The sequence below is a fragment of the Notechis scutatus genome, chromosome 1 (genome assembly GCF_049901735.1).
Source record: "Notechis scutatus isolate UNSWTSFEM ecotype Mainland chromosome 1, rNotScu1.2, whole genome shotgun sequence".
NCBI lineage: Eukaryota > Metazoa > Chordata > Lepidosauria > Squamata > Elapidae > Notechis > Notechis scutatus.
The window spans coordinates 49,564,581-49,582,659 of record NC_142009.1 but is presented as its reverse complement, the minus strand read 5'-3'; the positions used below and the strand labels follow the sequence as shown (position 1 = coordinate 49,582,659).

Sequence of the window (18,079 nt, the reverse complement as noted above, 5' to 3'; positions counted from 1 at the left end):
GGATTGCACATTAAGATACAAATTTGGTGAATGTTCTGCTGAAAGGTATCTTCCATGTAGTCTCCTTTCAGAACTACAGTTCCCTGGAGAAAGGGAATGGTTATTATGCCAGGGAGGTTTAGGTTCTGTGAAAACATAACCCCCACTGTTGGCCCATAGTTTAAGCAAGGTAAAAAAGAAATCCCTGACAACAAGATAGCTCCGAGTTCAAGAAAATGCCATGTGAGGCAGTCATTCTCAAAACATTTTATCTCCATGAATATTATTTCTTGGAATGCAGAGAAACAAAAGGCATGTGCCCTGATTAAGAGCACAAAACTTAAGCCAAGAACATCTTAATAGGAGAAATACAAACATTCTTCACTTCTAATAGCCACCAGATTATTATTGTGCTTTTAAAATGAGAGTCCATAGATCCAACCAAAATAAGCAAAAACCTTACTGAACCTCAAAACCTTAAAAGCTCTTTGAAACTACAATAAAGGCTTGTTAAAAATGAGACAAGAAAACATGGAACCACATATGTTCAATACATGCCTCTAAATATTTAGATTTCTATATTATTGATGCTTTTGGCTAGAAATGAGTGTATGAACACTAACAATATTCCTTATAGAAAGAAAATGCTGTTGTCTGAATAACTGGTAGGTTTCTATTTATGTAAGATATTGTTTCCATGCTTTATCTGCATTGGATCACAAACCAAAGTACTGTTTATGTGTAGCTCTGCACTCAGAGCCTTGGCTGCTGTGGCATCACAGATCAATCTTAATCATTTCTGCTTTTAACATGTCACAAAACCTCATTTCAGCACAAAATTTCTCAAACTATGACTGGTACAAAGATTATCTGTATTCTGAAACATGATTGGGCATGAAAGGAAGGGCACCTGAGCTGGGTCTGTCATACAAAGACAACCTGTGTTTTGTTTGGTTTTCCCTTAAGCACTAGTGCTTCTTAAAATATTTTGTACATTGAATGTAGTCAGATGCATGAGTATTGTTGTTTATCAGATTTTTATAGAACATGTAAGAGTACTCTGAAGGAACACTCAAATGACAATTAACAGCTACAGTGACACTGTGTTGATTAAAAGTGCTTCAGAAGTGCTCCATTGTGACAACTTTCAGGAAAGCAGTACTGTAATGTATAATCAGAGCAACCTGAAGCTCCTGTACAAGGCTATTCCATAAAACATGCAATAAAAAGCAACATCTCCTAGTCTTGGGTCTAATAACATGGCAGTGGGAGGCTATCAACAATTTTTCCCACATATATACTGGTGAACTACTAAGTCTCACTGATAATTATGCATCTTCCACAGGTGAAACTCGAAAAATTAGAATATCGTGCAAAAGTTCATTTATTTCAGTAATGCAACCTAAAAGGTGAACCTAATATATGAGATAGACTCATTACATGCAAAGCAAGATAGTTTAAGCTGTGATGTGTCATAATTGAGATGATTATGGCTTACAGCTCATGAAAACCCCAAATCCACAATCTCAGAAAATTAGAATATTGTGAAAAGATTCAATATTCTAGGCTCAAAGTGTCCCACTCTAATCAGCTAATTAAGCCATAACACCTGCAAAGAGTTCCTGAGCCCTTAAATGGTCTCTCGGTCTGATTCAGTAGGAAGCACAATCATGGGAAAGACTGCTGACCTGACAGTTGTGCAAAAAACCATCATTGACACCCTCCATAAGGAGGGAAAGCCTCAAAAGGTAATTGCAAAAGAAGTTGGATGTTCGCAAAGTGCTGTATCAAAGCACATTAATAGAAAGTTATGTGGAAGGGGAAAGTGTGGAAGAAAAAGGTGCACAAGCAGCAGGGATGACCGCAGCCTAGACAGGATTGTCAGGAAAAGGCCATTCAAAAGTGTTGGGGACTTTCACAAGGAGTGGACTGAGGCTGGAGTCAGTGCATCAAGAGCCACCACACACAGACGGATCCTGGACATGGGCTTCAACCGTTGTATTCCTCTTGTCAAGCCGCTCCTGAACAACGAACGTCAGAAGTGTCTTACCTGGGCTAAAGAAAAACAGAACTTGTCTGTTACTCAGTAGTCCAAAGTCCTCTTTTCTGATGAAAGCAACTTTTGCATCTCATTTGGAAACCAAGGACCCAGAGTCTGGAGGAAGAATGGAGAGGCACACACTACAAGATGCTTGAAGTCCAGTGTGAAGTTTCCACAGTCTATGTTGATTTGGGGAGCCATGTCATCTGCTGGTGTTGGTCCACTGCGCTTCATTAAGTCCTGGGTCAATGCAGCCGTCTACCAGCAGATTTTGGAGCACTTCATGCTTCCTTCCGCAGATGAGCTTTATGGGGATGCTGACTTCATTTTCCAGCAGGACTTGGCACCTGCCCACACTGTCAAAAGCACCAAAATCTGGTTCAATGACCGTGGGATTACTGTGCTTGATTGGCCAGCAAACTTCCCTGACCCGAACCCCATAGAGAATCTATGGGGCATTGCCAAGAGAAGGATGAGTGACATGAGACCGAACAATGCAGAAGAGCTGAAGGCCACTATTGAAGCATCCTGGTCTTTCATAACACCTCAGCAGTGCCACAGGCTAATAGCTTCCATGCCACGCCGTATTGAGGCAGTAATTGCTACAAAAGGGGCCCAAACCAAGTACTGAGTACATATGCATGCTTATACTTTTCAGAGGTCCGATAATGTTCTATGTACAATCCTTGTTTTATTGATTGCATGTAATATTCTAATTTTCTGAGATTGTGGATTGGGGGTTTTCATGAGCTGTAAGCCATAATCATCACAATTATGACAAATCACGGCTTGAACTATCTTGTTTTGCATGTAATGAGTCTATCTCATATATTAGTTTCACCTTTTAAGTTGCATTACTGAAATAAATTAACTTTTGCACGATATTCTAATTTTTTGAGTTTCACCTGTATATACCAACATATATTGATGTGTATTGAAATTGACAACACATGTACAGACTCAACCATAGTTTCAAGTGGGAAACTGAGCATCCTAGACCAAACTGGATCCCCAAAAATTCCTGGAAGAATCCCAAGACACAGAGATAAATCACATTTACACAAAATAAAAAGCTAAGGAGAAAACAAAAAAGAGCAGAAAACACCCTCTCTTGCAGCCAACATCCAGATAAGCAGGAATTAGCACCAGGCACACAAGCAGAAAACAATATCCTAATCAAGGAACTACCAAGGATAAAACCACATCCCCAACAACATTGGCAGGACAATCTAAAGGTAAAGGTTTTCCCTGTCCAGTCGTTTGCGGCTCTTGGCGGGGTGATGCTGATTTTTGGTTCTTAGCCATGGGAGGCAGCATTATCGAAGACATTTCTGTGGTCATGTGGCCTGCATGAGTATACGCCATGGCACATGGAATGCTGTTACCTTTCCACAGAAGTGGTACCTATTTCTCTACTTGCATTTGCATGTTTTCTGGGGAAAACAGAAAAGGGAGCTGGGAAAAGTAAAGGAAGCTCAGCCTATCGCACAGCACTTGGGTCTTGAACCCAGGCGGTCAGCTTTCCAGCTAATAAGCTCAGCATCTTTAACCGCTAAGCCATCATGCCCTCAGGGCAACCTGCTATGTATAAACAGGGAGCAAGCCACACTCACTTGTACTGATGATGTTACCTGATTGGGTAATAAAACATCTGCAAGCAAACAACGAAGCTTAGATAGCATCCAGGACTCCAGAGTTCAACTCTTGAGCCACACATATGCTCTTCTGTTAGATATTTTAATATTATACATTTTATGTGATTACATATATTTAAATAATCTGAATTAATATCAGATACTATAGAACAGGGGTGTCCAACCTTTCACCTTCCCTGGGCCACATTAGAAGATGAAAATTTGTTTGGGCCGCACATAATTAAATTAAATAATTAATTAAATTAAATTAAATTAATAAAATAATAAAATAAAATAAAATAATTATTTATTATTTATTAAAAATTATTTATTTTTTATTTTTTATTTTCCGGCCAAATTTTGTGGGGTGGGGGAGGGGGAAAAAGCTCGCCCGCCTTGCGCCTACCTCTCCTCCTGCAAATGCAGCAGTGGTGGCGGCGGCGGCGGCAACAGCAGGAGGTGGCGGGCGGGACTTTTGGGCTGCGGCTGCCCGCCTTTTCTGTTGCTCGCCTTGCCCTGCCTCGTGCCTGCCTCTCCTCCTCCTCCTCCTCCTTGCTGGATCTTTCATGAAGGTTGGGGTGGGCGTTGGGTCGCATTATGAGGCGACCTGGGCCGCATGCGGCCCATGGGCCGCGGGTTGGACAAGCCTGCTATAGAACATCATCTAGATCCTGAGGAAGTTTTTCAGTTTAGGAAAGACCTTCAGTGAATTCTGCGTTGTTACATGTAAAACATCTTCCACTGAAATCCCTTTTATTTTAGCAATGTATTCTGCAGCAATGAAGATATTCTTTGGCTCATTTCTCACCTGAAATGCAATTATAAGATTATAAAATTTATTTTAAAAAATGATAAAATTACAAAGTTTATAGACATTTATAAAATTATATAACAGGTTCCTATTGGGCAATTATTTTTCATTTACAACTCATCTGCAAATCTCAGTCCAAACCTAATTCATTGAGTCCTGCAGTAATGCAGGCATGATGAAGGAACAGGTAGATATCACTGATAGTTGCTGTCATAAATCTGCACATGAATGGCTCTTGGACCGGTTCTTAGATAATTTGTTTCTGTAACCAAGACAGTAGAGATGTCCAGCAGCATCCAGGGTGACTGGGCAGCCCTTCTAGAATAGCATTACCCACCCTCGCATGAGGGACGACATTAGAAATCCTAACCCTAACCTTAAACATTGTCTTCCCTACAACAACATCTGGCTAGTTGGAATAAATGACCAGATTATGAAATTCTGGTATTTTCTCAGCAAGTCCTTGTATATCACCCACCATTGTCAGCACCTATGCACCAACTCTCACAAGTCCAGGAGAAGAAAGGAAACTTTCTACAAGGACTTAGATCAGATTGTCCAAAGAACCCCCATCAGTGACAAAGTCATCTTTTTGGCAAATGCTAAGGTGGCAACAGACAGTAATCATGGTGTTACATGTGCTTCCAGGTATGACTTATGATCACTCAGTCACACACTCAAAGCCCTAGAAACAGCTTCTGTACCCTCAAGCCACTTTCAACCAAACACTAAGGCACAACTGGTTCTTGAGACAGAAGCTGCCAAGTCTGGATCAAAAAATGACTCAAAGAGTAGGAAGGCTTCAGGACTCCTTTTATCTCCCACGTCCTTGCTTGTTTTGCTTTGCTGATTGAAAGACTATCAGCTACTCTTGCCTTGTTAATTTATAAGTCTGGTTATTGCTATTGATGAGATCTGGGGGCTTCCCCACATGCTCAGGCTCAATTTCTTTTGTCTGGTTCAGATGACTTGGTTCCTTCTTATCTACCTCCCTTAAGACATGGGGTGGAAAAACTAAGTTGCAATTGTCTGCTACTTCTGAGCAAATGTGCCAAGCACAACAGGCGCACCACTAACACAATGTTCACAGTTGCGAACAAGTACAAATTATCTGGATGTATGCCAGATACAAACACAAGTAACAGAGTAACATAGGTATAGCCTTAGTATTTGAGATGTGCAGACAATATCACAACCTAGAAACATTTTCCATATTGCCTACTAGGTGGCACTCTCAAGGTCCACCAGTTTTGGACAAACAACATCTGCAGTTTATTTCAGTGAAATAACCTCCCCCTTTCTTTACACTTAGGAGTCTTTTTAACAGTCATTTAGTGCAGTGGTCGCCAACTGCTTGGCCACGGCCCACTGGTGGGCCCCAAGAAAATTTTGGTGGGCCACAGAGAAATGTCACCACCTCCCCAAAGCAATTAATCCAGGCTGCGCAGAAACACAAGGCTGAGCCGCCCACATGGCCTGCGGGAACCCTTCCCACCCACTCACTCCTTACCCAGCAAACTTGCCTGCAAATTTGCTATTTTTCCTTTTTCCAACTATCAGCTGTTCTGCTGTGCCGGGAGATTTAGATTAGCTAGGAAGTAGGAAATGGTTGGATTTCTTGCTTTCTAGCTAGTCTTTAGATCTTGGGTTCTGCTTTCAAGCACAGCCGAACCTCCCTTAGGACTGAAGGTTCTATTATTCAGTGCAAACTCATGGCAAGCAAATTTTATGTGACAGGCTCAGGTAGCCGATGGCAGATAGATAGATCACGGAATGATTCTGTGAGCAACTCAATCTGCCTGCCTGCTTTACCTGATTTTAAATAAAAGTTGCTCTTTTTTTATAAAAAAATTCAATATTTACATACATGGTGTGTTGTGAGTTAATTTTGTGAGTTTACTTGCAAGCCAATTTTATGTGATAGACCGAGCTAGCCGAAGGCAGATAGATAGATCTCTGAATGAATCTGTGATTCTGTGAGCAACTCAATCTGCCTGCCTGCTTTGCCTGATTTTGGGTAAAAGTTGCTCTTTTTTATTAAAAAAATCAATATTTACATAAATATTTATAATATTTACATACAAGCCATGCCCAGCCAGTCACATGACCATCAAGCCACACCCACAAATTAGGCCATGCCCACAGAACCGGTTAGTGGTCCCTGGGATTTAAAATTACGAGTTTAGTGGCCCCTGTGCTCCAAAAGGTTGGCGACCCCTGATTTAGTCTGTCATTTTAACAGACTTTAACTGATAAAATAAATTCTACTGTTACACTGTGTGTGTTATTGCTGAACTTGACAAGATAGAATCACTGATGGGTCCTCACCTGTTTCTCAGGACCTAGGGCAGGTGAGTCAGTTTCCAAGCAAATGCTTTCTAGAGGTAGCTGTTTCACAAGTTTCTGCTTCTTAAAGGAAGTCACAGAAAGGAATTAACATCTACAGCTTTTAAGCTGAAAAGGCAAACTTTTGAACAAAAGACTATTAATCAGTTGATAATCCCCACATAAACAACTGAAATATGCATCTTGCCAGAAACTGAATTCTTAGTCTTTATATATGTATACAGTCCAAACAATTTTTATTTCCTATTTCAGTATAGTCAAATTTTTAAAAATTGATAAACTCCAAGATCCATTGAGAAACCTTGCTTCTTTTTTTAAGCAATGAATAGAATAGAAGGAATGAATGAGCTGGAAGGGGCCTTGTAGATCTTCTAGTCCACCCGTCCACCCCCACTCAAGCAGGAGAACCTGTACTATTTCACTGAACTGAATCCTTCAGTTGATTAATAACTGACAATTAATTTGTTGTACTGTAAATGTAAAAGACATCAGGCTAGAGACCAGACCATGAGTTCTAATCCCACCTCTGAGATGGGGCTAACTGGATAATTTGGCCCAGTCACTCTCTCACACCTCTAGGAAGAAAGAAATGGCAAGTTACTTCCAAAACTGTTGCCAAAAAACTAGGGACTTGCTTAGGTAATTGCCCGGAATCAAGATTGATTTAGACCTTTTTTACCTGTCCTGGACTATGTTTAGAAATATGCTTATATACTTATATATAATTAGATTTGTATTACACAATGCCATGAATGAAGAACTTTTGTTCAAGACTTTGCTCCTTGATCCTTACCTGTTCACTCCTTGCAATTGAAGGAGGGATAGAGAAAAAATATCCAGCCTTCACTCCTTCCATTGCTACCGATGGTTTGCCATCAAATGCATGTAGCAACACTTTCTCAGCACCTGAGAATACCACAGGAAAGAAGTCACATTACCAGTAGATTATAATAAATATATAGTAAATAAATAATAAAGATTATATATGTCAGAACCTAACATGCTCTGTCAGAACCTAATGCTCTGTCTTACATATTGGTAAAAAAAAATCAGAAAATAAAATACAAGCTGAATAGTCAAGATCTTGTTGATGACCCAAGCTCTGTAAAGGACCTGGGAATACTCACCTCTAATGATCTAAGTGCTAGAGCCCACTGCAACTACATAGCCAAAAGGCATTAAGAGTTGTTAACCTAATCCTACGTTGCTTTTTCTCTGGTAATATCTCACTACTAACCAGAGCATACAAAACATTTGCTAGACCAATACTCGAATACAGTTCATCAGTCTGGAATCCTTATCACGTATGTGATATTAACACAATTGAGAAAGTCCAGAAGTATTTCACAAGAAGAGTTCTCCACTCTTCTACCCGTTGTAGAATACCTTATGCCACCAGACTCGAAATTCTAAAACTAGAAAACCTCGAATTACGCCGTCTTCGGTCCGACTTAAGCATGGTATATAAAATCATACATTGCAATGTCCTACCTGTCAATGAATACTTCAGCTTTAACCATAACAACACAAGAGCACACAACAGATACAAACTCAAAGTAAACCGCACCAAACTTGATTGCAGGAAATACGACTTCAGCAATAGAGTGGTCAATGTCTGGAATACTCTACCCGACTCTGTAGTCTCTTCCCCAAACCCCAAAAACTTTAACCTTAGACTGTCTACTATTGACCTCACCCCTTTCCTAAGAGGTCTGTAGGGGGCGTGCATAAGCGCACCATCGTGCCTACCGTCCCTGTCCTATTGTTTCTCTTATTCTTTTATTTTTCTTATATGTACCCATTTCATATATTCACAACTATGTATACACTTGTACTTATTATCTTGTAAACAATTGACAAATCAAATAAATAAATAAATAAAAATAAATAAAATAAACATAAGCAGCCAAATATACACAAAGAAAGTTGGTGTATATCAAAACCCATATTATGCAACAGAGACAGCTTAATGCCCTTTTGTAGAGTGAGATTATTTGTATTCCCTGTTCGTATATTCATACTATATTTTTCTGCATGATTGCTTAACTTGTCTGACAATAATCCAAAGGCAGGAATTATTGTTAAATTCCTTACAGAAGGATGTGCTACTAAAACTAGAAATTCAGACACACAGCTTCCTATCCTGTTGTTGATGTGATTCAAGAATGTGGTTGTTTCTAACAGTCTAGGAATTGTTTGCAAAAATCACACAAAGGCAAAAATAAATATGCATTCAATTTGGGGAATCCATTTGCAAAAAAAACTTTATATCGTATGATCCTATTGAAGTGCTGTTTAATTTTAGAATAAATATTATATTCATTAGAGTAGTTAGGAAATTTTAGACTTTGGGCTCCGTGATGTTATAGCCCTCCAGCACTTTAGTCTGCATAATGTACACAGGTGTCAAACTCGCCGCATCATGTTGCCGTCACGTGACGTTTCATGATGTTTTTCCCCTTAGCGGAGCTGGGGTGAGCATGGCCTACATGTGACATATCTGGTCCATGGGCCGCCAGTTTGACATCCCTGATATACTACATGATTTATGGAAAATGCAAATGCACTTGCAAAATGTGGCAAACTAGCCCCTAAATAAACACATTTATTTCAAAATGTGGCAAATGTCACAAGATTTGGGGATCTTCCTGCCAATACTCAAATCTTGCTAAAATATAACTGCCCCAGATTTTCAAATGTCTGTGCTTCTTCCAATAATAAAGCATGCTTTTGAAAATTGCAGTGAAAGCAGATGAGTAAGCAACTACATATCTTTACATATCTGATATAACATCTAAAGAAGAAAAGTTGACTTAGACTCCCATGGAGATGAGACCCCATATCAGGGGCACACATATTTTAACAAGAAAGCTAAACAAACTTAAATTGTTAAATAAAGTAAATGATACCTTGTTCCTTTAGGAGGTTAATCGTTGGCCTTCCAGCTGAGCGGGAATGGACATTTCTAGAATAAATAGAAAGAACAAAAACTCAGCATGAGATGTTGGCAAAACTAGCATGATTTTCAGGGTCAGATAAACCAGCTATATATGACAGATTGCAGCATGTCTAGGCTTTTGGGTTTAGGTAGATATTTTAATTTACTGTTAATTTGTATTCAGACTTAAGTATAGGGTAATTATTATAGTAAAGTTATAATAAATATCGCAATATTAAAAAAAGCATTTGGAAATGAGTCTGTTCTCTATCATCTTATTTGTTTGTACAGCCACCCATTTCACATGGGTGCCATATGAAATGGGTGCCATAGTCAGCTCACTCATTGTTAAATGTAGAATTCTCTAACTACTCCTCATAGCAACAAGGAAGGGTGTGCTTAGAGTCCCTTCCATGAACCAATGCCATGTAACATGCATGCACCTTCTCTTCTGCGGCACTTCCCTAATGGAACATCATTCCCACCCTGAGGTTTTCTAAAATCTACATATGATGTTTTGCTAAATTGTTGATTATACAAAATTGGAGGGTATGAAACAGAATAATAAAATGTTTAGAAACATTTGAAATAACTAAATAACTATTATACAATAATGCAATATGTTGCATTATAATTACAGTATATGAATAACCACAGGATCTATGCAAAATGCAATCAGATTTTTAGAAAAATAAGTTCATTTAAATAAACTAAGTATCACAAAGAGTCTCTAATTCTATAAATTGTAAAAATAGCTATATTTTTGCAACAAGGACCTACAAAGGTAAATCAAGTTGTTTTGCCAGTTGAATTTGTTTCATCAAGACTTGACGTTGCCCTTCCTTCTGTTCATCACTGCTGGCAATTCTGGGAGTAAAATCCAAACCAATCTTTGGAAAAAAAGCCAAGATGAGTTATGATTGTGAGAAAAAAAGGAAGGAAATGTTGTGCTCCTGGAGAAAGAGAAGGATCTACATCTATTAAATTATTATTATTTATTAAACACTTGCAATCTTTAATCATTTATTCAAGAATGTAAATAGTTTATGAAGCTTGCCACAAAAAATATGACTATTCCATGAGAACAAAAGCAACAAAAACATGCTTGTGGTTTAAAGATAATTTTCAACATGGAAAAAAAATCTTACATGGAAAATATTTCCTAGATATATTGCAAATACTATGCAATCCATACGTATTGCCATTTATGACAACTACATAGATATGTAAATGGGATGTAACATACGTTTTATTTATTTTAAATGATTCTATATTTGTACTGTTCAAAATATATAAATATGTATGTATTTTCACAGATATAAATATTTCAGCAATTGCAAATTCCAAAACACACCCAACACAGGAAATATATAGGGATGTTTTTTGTCATGACATACTGTACATTGATATATTACCTTCCGTTCTATCTGTACAGTTCTGTGTGAGTCCACTTACATATACTATAAGCCCATTTTAGTCAGTAAGATTTAATTCCAGATAAATGTACTGCAAAAATTAAATCTAAAGCAGTGTAATGTGTAAACACCACAGGTTGGATTGCAGTATTGTGTCCTGAAAACTTTTATCAAGATACAAATTTCGTTCAACTCTTTAAGGCTTAATTCTAAGTGATATACACTGCTTTTGTCAGAGGAAAAATTATATATGAAAAAGACCTAATAAAAATGTTGTGATGATTCTACTTGCCTCCCCAATGGCCAGCAAACGATCCTGATACAGCTCAATGAGTGGGAATGCTTCTTCTACATCCTGCAAAAAGATTTTACAATATGAAATGAATATTAAAGTAAATGTACATATTTGCTTCTGCTCATTTAGTTTCATGTTTCTATTGATTTCTCTTCTATTTATTCATTTATCTATCAAATTTCTACACTGGCCATCTCACGTAAGTGAGCAGTTTAAAATAAAAACATCAGTAATATAAAAACATAGTTAAAAAACAGAAGTCTTAAAGGTTGAAAGCACTGCTATATTGAATACCTTAATCTACATTAAAACTTTGTGTTGTGCATGGAACCAAAATCAGCCAAGCTCACAAAGATTTCTTCCTGGCACACTATAGGACACTCCTGTCTAAATACCAAGCCATGTGTCTTAGTACTCATACTTTACTTCTGATGGAAAACATTGCTTCTTCCTTTGTTCTCCTTATACAAATATTGATAGAAGATGGTGCCCTATTGTTTCTACAAAAGTCTTAGAACTGTACTTTTAATCTTGAAATTCTAAACTTTCATTAATAAATATTTTCAACAAGACTGTAATAGGCAAACTCCTCTCATAAGAAGTAAGAGGCATTTTACTGGTATGTTTTTATGTATGTATTTACTGCAGATATTTTCTTATTTATGTGTTTAGTGTCAACTCATAAAATATTTCTATGGTCTTTTTAGAGTTGTCAACAGAAAGGGAGGGGGAAAAGGGGTTTGAAAGAGCAGTGTGGCAGCTTGGAAATCGAAAGTGCATTCCATAAATAGTTTTTCAAAGATAGTAACTAGGTGACTGAAGTTTCTGCCACGCAAATATCTAACTGGAGAACATGATTAATGACTCTTGGCTATGGATGTGTCTCATTGGAGAATGACAATGATTATGTGTCTCAGAGTCAGCTACACCCAGGCAGTGCCGGATATTTTAACTCCCAATAAATCCTTTTGAAGTTTTGGAAGTTTAGCTCGAGACTCATGATTTATTTGGGGTAACTGCCGGAAAACTGATATTTAGTCTTTTGTGATGGTAGCTATGAATACATGCCTTATTCATATATCCATATAAGGGAATTTCTTTTTGTCTAGTATTTAGATTTTACTTACTTTATTTATTAGACTTTTATGCCATCCATGTCACTGATATAATGACTTAATTAAACCAAACTGATTTTAGAAATGTTGATGATTTTTAATAAGTTGCCCCTATTCTCAAATGGATTTATTCTGTGATCTTAGGCAAGTTTTTACTCACTGAACTTTATTCTTTACTTAAAAGATTGAATAACTGACTACAGTTTTTATAAAGACTTAAAAATATCTAACAAATCAAGACACAGTATAGACTTAATAATGTATAGAACTTAAAGTTGTAATTTTATTTTATGTCACCTTTAAAGTAACACTGCGTTCACATCCACCTGGAATACTTTGAACTGGATGGATGCCCAAGCATGGAAAAATAAATCCTGGATACCTAGACATAAGTATTTGTTAAGGCATGGCATGTCAGGTGCATATTACACTGAATCACTAAAATTAATGTCAAATAAATCAATACTTATTTCAGATAAAATAACTAAAATAAAATAAATTATTCTGTTCCTAATTCTTACAATTTCAATGCATTCCTTGTCTGAGTACCATCCGAAAACAACTGCAACTCTACTTGTTTTGTGCAAAAGAATATCAATCTAGGCAGGAGTGTACTGATAAATGTTTAGGAATTGACTCCACTAGCTCCATTGTTGTTGCTGTGCCTCACTGCTAGCTGAAAAACAGACGATCGGCACATTAGGCATAGTGGCCCAACTCTACTTTCAAACAACAATACACAAAGTTCCAGAAAATTTAACAGGTAGCTCTTGCAAGCCAATTCCAGCACACCACTGAGTTAAAGTATCTCAAGTTTCATACAGTATATATTGAATAATGGATGAAGGAAAAAGTATGATGCCAGATTAACCAACCAGAAGACCCTACTAAGCTGTAAAATACAAATGGATGCTGACTCAGATACTGAGATAGCTGGAAAGCACAAGCATTTGATAATGTCTAGAAAAAGATAACCTGTTAACATGTACAGGCTTAGATCCTTTCATAAAACTCAAAAAAAAACCACCATATTAATTCTCATTGTCCCACTTTCTGATCTCATTAACAGATATTGCCATATCCCAATCAAGTATTAATTAAATGTATATTGCAATTTACATAAATCTATAAAAAGAGGTTGCACTCCCTCCACTTATAGGCTTGTCTTTCACCTTCTGGACCATAATAAAACAATTTATCCCTCAATGGAACTGAGTGCTAGTCCCCAGTGTTAAATGAATTCTTGGGAAGTTCTCCTGCACATTATATCAAATTACATCCAGTTGTTAAAATTTAATTGTAAAATACTGTGGGTAAATGTAATATTCCAGAAGAAATACTCCAAACATTCAATATATATTTAACTTTTTTTCTGAACACAGATATTTATTGAAAAATAGCATAGCTCAATTTAATTTTGAAACTAAAAAAAGCACGACAAAAATGGAAATGAAGATCTTCATTCCAAAAGCCCATTAAATGGATATAACTAACTGGTTAATTCTTTAAATCCTAAACGGTAACTATTTTCATCCCATTCAGTACAGACTAGAAATATTAGTACCTTTCTGAAAGCTGAATAATTTTTGTGAAATCTCCAGAATGTTCAGCAACTACTACCAGGGCCAAAACACCAGACTGAAACAGGAAATAAATTAGATTAAAAGCAGTAAATCACAAAACTCTTCCAAAGTAAATCTATCCAAAGATATTATTCCCACATTTAAATGTTAAATTATGGTACAATGACTTGAGTCTAAAGTAACCTGCGTACAGAAAGTTTACAAAAGGAAAGTTCTGCATTTCACATTATTTCTATGGCAATTCTGTCTCAAAACCTGCAGGTTCATTCTGCTAAAAAGAAATTAATTAAGGAAAGGAGATGGAGAAACATTCCTTAAACCATAGAAGTTGGGATCCAGATCCAATTTTGATCATTTTCCTCATGCTTCAATAGTTTCAACCTATGCACTCCATCTTTCAAAAAAGGCCTTCTGACACTTGGGAGTTCTCAGGATAGAATCATAGAAGTACAGGGCTGGAAGGAACCCTGGAGGTCTTCTAGTCCAACCCCCTACCCAAGGCAGGAAACTATTGCATCCTGGACAATATCATTTGGGATATATAAAGTATAACTTTACAACTTTTAAGAAAGTATCCTGAGGCAATTTGTCTCAGTATCTATGTATCTTACAATTTTAACAAACAAAAGCACTCTTACGTCAGGCTTCATTTTTACATTGAATATATTAGCACTCAGATTTGTGCCCCATCTGAGTTACTTTGCAAATCAGCCCAACTTTTTTCAGATATGAATTCTGTATGCACCAGAGGGAGCAAACCACATATGAATAAACATATATGAATCAATCAAATACATTTCTATGGCACATTGAACATCTTTTAATGACTGCATGAGAGGAATTCAGTCTTCTTTCACAGGCTCATTGCACTGAACTACACTGAACTACAGAAGTCTTAATTATAATAAGTTATTAAAATAATTCACAAATTGGGTTATGTACCATAGGCTGAGCCATAAACTAAGGCTTATTCTATTATGCATACCTATGTTTACCAAAGGGTGGAGTTCTGCTTGGTTCATACAATTTTTTTTAATTATCCCTTTTTTTCATATATATCTCAAGGCAGCATACATGCAAGGTTCCATGCAGAAAATCCAACCAAGCCCAGGAGGAGGGGGGGGGGGATTTTGCAACCCTAAGGTCTATACTTGCACTCAATTTGTTTTTCTTTTTGTGTTGTACAGGTCACCTTCAAGAAGTGAGGGGAGCCAAATATCAACTCATAAAACATGTCTTCAAAGAGATTTTGCAAGGTACATAAGATGATATTGTAGTATTGTATTAGAAATAGAAAACTTAAATGGCTTAAGAGTTGATAAGAGATTAAAATGTTGAAATGTTAATAATGATTGGTTTTAAAATTTAATAATATGAGGGAGGTTTAGAATATTGAGTTTTAATTAAAGAGTGTAATAAGGTTATGGTATTGATGTTATTATAAAATTTTTATTATAGTATTTGTTTTTAATATTTAGATCTATTGTTTAACTATGTATTTAATTATTCTGGATGTATTATTCAGATAGAATGTACCAAGCAAAATCGGATTGGGTATTGGGTGGTATTTTAAAGATTAACTTGATTAATTTAGTGGGGAGATAGAAAGGCATCATACTCTGATTAGTGATTTCAGGAGAAATTTCTTTTTTTTTATAAGGAATGAGACAAAGGTACAATAAAGAATGGACAAAATATACAAATATAATGACTCAAATTAAGATGATTAATTAAGATAGAATTAAGAAGAGTGAAATATGTGGAGAAGTTAATATAGAAGACTTAGAATGGTAAATAAAATAAGTAATGATATGTAAGATGAGCATGAATACAGTTGAAGTCCATGAAGAGAGAGATACCTGGGTCCAAGTTACTTTCCAAAAGATTTTTTTATGTTTTGTGTGTTGTGTATATATGGTTTTTTTTTTTGGGGGGGAGAATTAATAAAACCTTGCAGAAATATAGAATGAGAATAATGGTAATTAAGTCAGAAAGAAATAGATGAAATAATAATAATAAAATTGAATAAGAGTAAAGAGAAATAAAGAAATTGGATAAGAGGTTTTTGTATGTTTATATGGATGGTTTAAAACAGAATTATAGTTCATCTGACTTGTTAAATTTATAATGGAAAAAGGTTTAAATATGTAATGGATAATGATGACTTGTGTGTTTTGAAAATTAATAAAACTTGTTTAAAAAAAAAAAAAACATGTCTATGCTTGTTTTAGAGTTGCCATGAACAGAAACGGGGAAGGGATTTGAAAGAGTAATGCAGCAGTTTAGAACTGAAAGTGCATTCCATTCTTTATATTGCAAAGACTATAACTAAGCTACCAAAATTTCTGCCAGGCAAATCTCTAATTGGAGGACCTGATTCATGACTCTTGGCTATGAACGTGTTTCGTTAAAGAATATGAATTATGATACACTCAGAGGGATGGGGGGAAATCAGGGTCAAGGGTGACAGTGAATTACGTGTCTCAGAATCGGCTTCATACAGATCATGCTGACATGTCCACTCCTAATAAATTCTTTGCACTTTTTGAAGCTTGGTTTGAGGCTTATGATTTAATTAGGGCAACTGCCAGAATCCTGACAGCAATGCTCCTTCCTCCTCCTATTTTTCCCACAACAACCCTTGGTGGTAAATTGGGCCAAGGGACAGTGACTGGCCCAAGGTCACCTGGCTGGTTAAAATGAATTGTATGTCATGGCTCTCTAAACCCAATCAGCATTTTGAACTTCAACCTAATTGAGTATATGTAACATTCAACGCTCAAATCTGCTTAAGTTTCAAAACCCAAATGCAGATATAATTCTTTCTAGTTTGATAAAGGGAAAATAACAATTGAAAAATATTACAAACCTTTTTGGCATCTTCCAATACACTTTCAATGTCCTGAAAAAGGTTAAAATGTTATTATGCTGGCAGATCAGTGTGTTTAAGCATAGCATATTTGCCATGGCCAGGATTCAGCATGCTTTTCTTTCCATCTATAAAGAGTAACACAGCCTAATATTTCTTCTTTTTAAAAAGTAAAGTCAATGGGGAATCCAGATTCACTTAACCATGTTACTATTTAACAAATGCAATGATTCACTTAACTGTGCCAAGAAAAGTAGTAAAATTGTGCAAACTCACTTAACAAATGTTTCATTTAGCAACATAAATTTTGGGCTCAATTGCGGTCATAATTCGAGAACTACCTGTAAACTCCTTTATTTGGTATTGGAATGTAGATTGCCCACTTCCAATCTGTTGACTAATGTGTCTTTATCCAGATATGCTGGCATAGTTTGGCTAAAACTTTTATAGATTCTTCTTCTGTTGCTTTCTGTATTCACTGTATCCATTTAGAAGTGATTCCGATTTCTGCAGCCTTATCAGCCCTAAATTGGAGCCAGGAAGATATGCCTCCATAGTATAATCAAGAGGATCCACAAATGCTTGCAATCTTTGGGGAAATTATTGGTGTATTCTCGCCCTGACAGGACCATATATATATATTTTCAGATTTACTTAACAATCATTTTCGTTTTGAACTGTAAGCAGCCCAGAGTCAGTGACTAAGATGCGCGGGTATAGAAATAGAATAAATAAATGTCAGACGGCAAATTCGGGCAGACATTGCCATATCAAACAGTAACCTAAATCCTTCCTAACCCTTAAAATAGCAATATTTTCAGATGAAGAAAGCTCGCAATTCCTTTGCAAAGGTTTAGAGTGACTTAATAAGAGCTTTCAGTAAGGATTTTGGTTTGGTTTGGTTTTTTCCTTTCGTCCAAAATCACTTACCCATTGAAATTCGGGTGCCGCGAGATGGCAGTGACAATCCACCGCTCCCATCCTGGCACTCAGAACTACAGCTGTCCCAGTTGCAGTTTCTACCCGGACCTATTTCTGGATTCCACCGTCGGG

General features: G+C 36.7%; 2 protein-coding genes across 4 annotated transcripts in view; one reads left to right on the top strand and one right to left on the bottom strand.

The window, feature by feature from the left end:
- NSL1 (NSL1 component of MIS12 kinetochore complex) overlaps positions 1-18,079 on the top strand; it is a 54,689-nt gene that overhangs the window by 20,675 nt on the left and 15,935 nt on the right. The window lies entirely within an intron of this gene.
- On the bottom strand, positions 4,311-18,079 carry TATDN3 (TatD DNase domain containing 3). 3 transcript variants are annotated; one of them, XM_087963685.1, is made up of 10 exons: positions 17,957-18,079; positions 17,027-17,059; positions 14,139-14,212; positions 12,872-12,956; positions 11,457-11,519; positions 10,530-10,639; positions 9,721-9,776; positions 7,605-7,717; positions 6,794-6,871; positions 4,311-4,462 (listed from the first exon to the last, which is right to left on the bottom strand). In XM_087963685.1, exons 1-10 carry the CDS (start codon positions 18,005-18,007, stop codon positions 4,319-4,321), a joined length of 807 nt encoding a protein of 268 aa, XP_087819811.1. In that variant the 5' UTR covers positions 18,008-18,079; the 3' UTR covers positions 4,311-4,318. The 3 variants fall into 3 exon arrangements, with proteins under 3 accessions (XP_087819811.1, XP_026538693.2, XP_087819817.1); XM_026682908.2 differs by having other exon boundaries at positions 6,794-6,874; positions 17,957-18,078; XM_087963691.1 differs by lacking the exon at positions 17,027-17,059 and having other exon boundaries at positions 6,794-6,874; positions 17,957-18,069.

Bases quoted from the DNA above. Each gene is read 5' to 3' on its own strand.
- TATDN3 (XM_026682908.2), bottom strand. From the start codon at position 18,007: ATGGGAGCGGTGGATTGTCACTGCCATCTCGCGGCACCCGAATTTCAA. The intron at 17,060-17,956 runs GTAAGTGATTTT...AACCTTTTTCAG, and splicing joins CGGCACCCGAATTTCAATGG to GACATTGAAAGTGTATTGGA. The intron at 11,520-12,871 runs GTGACATAAAAT...ATCTTTTTGCAG, and splicing joins AACGCAGTGTTACTTTAAAG to GATGTAGAAGAAGCATTCCC.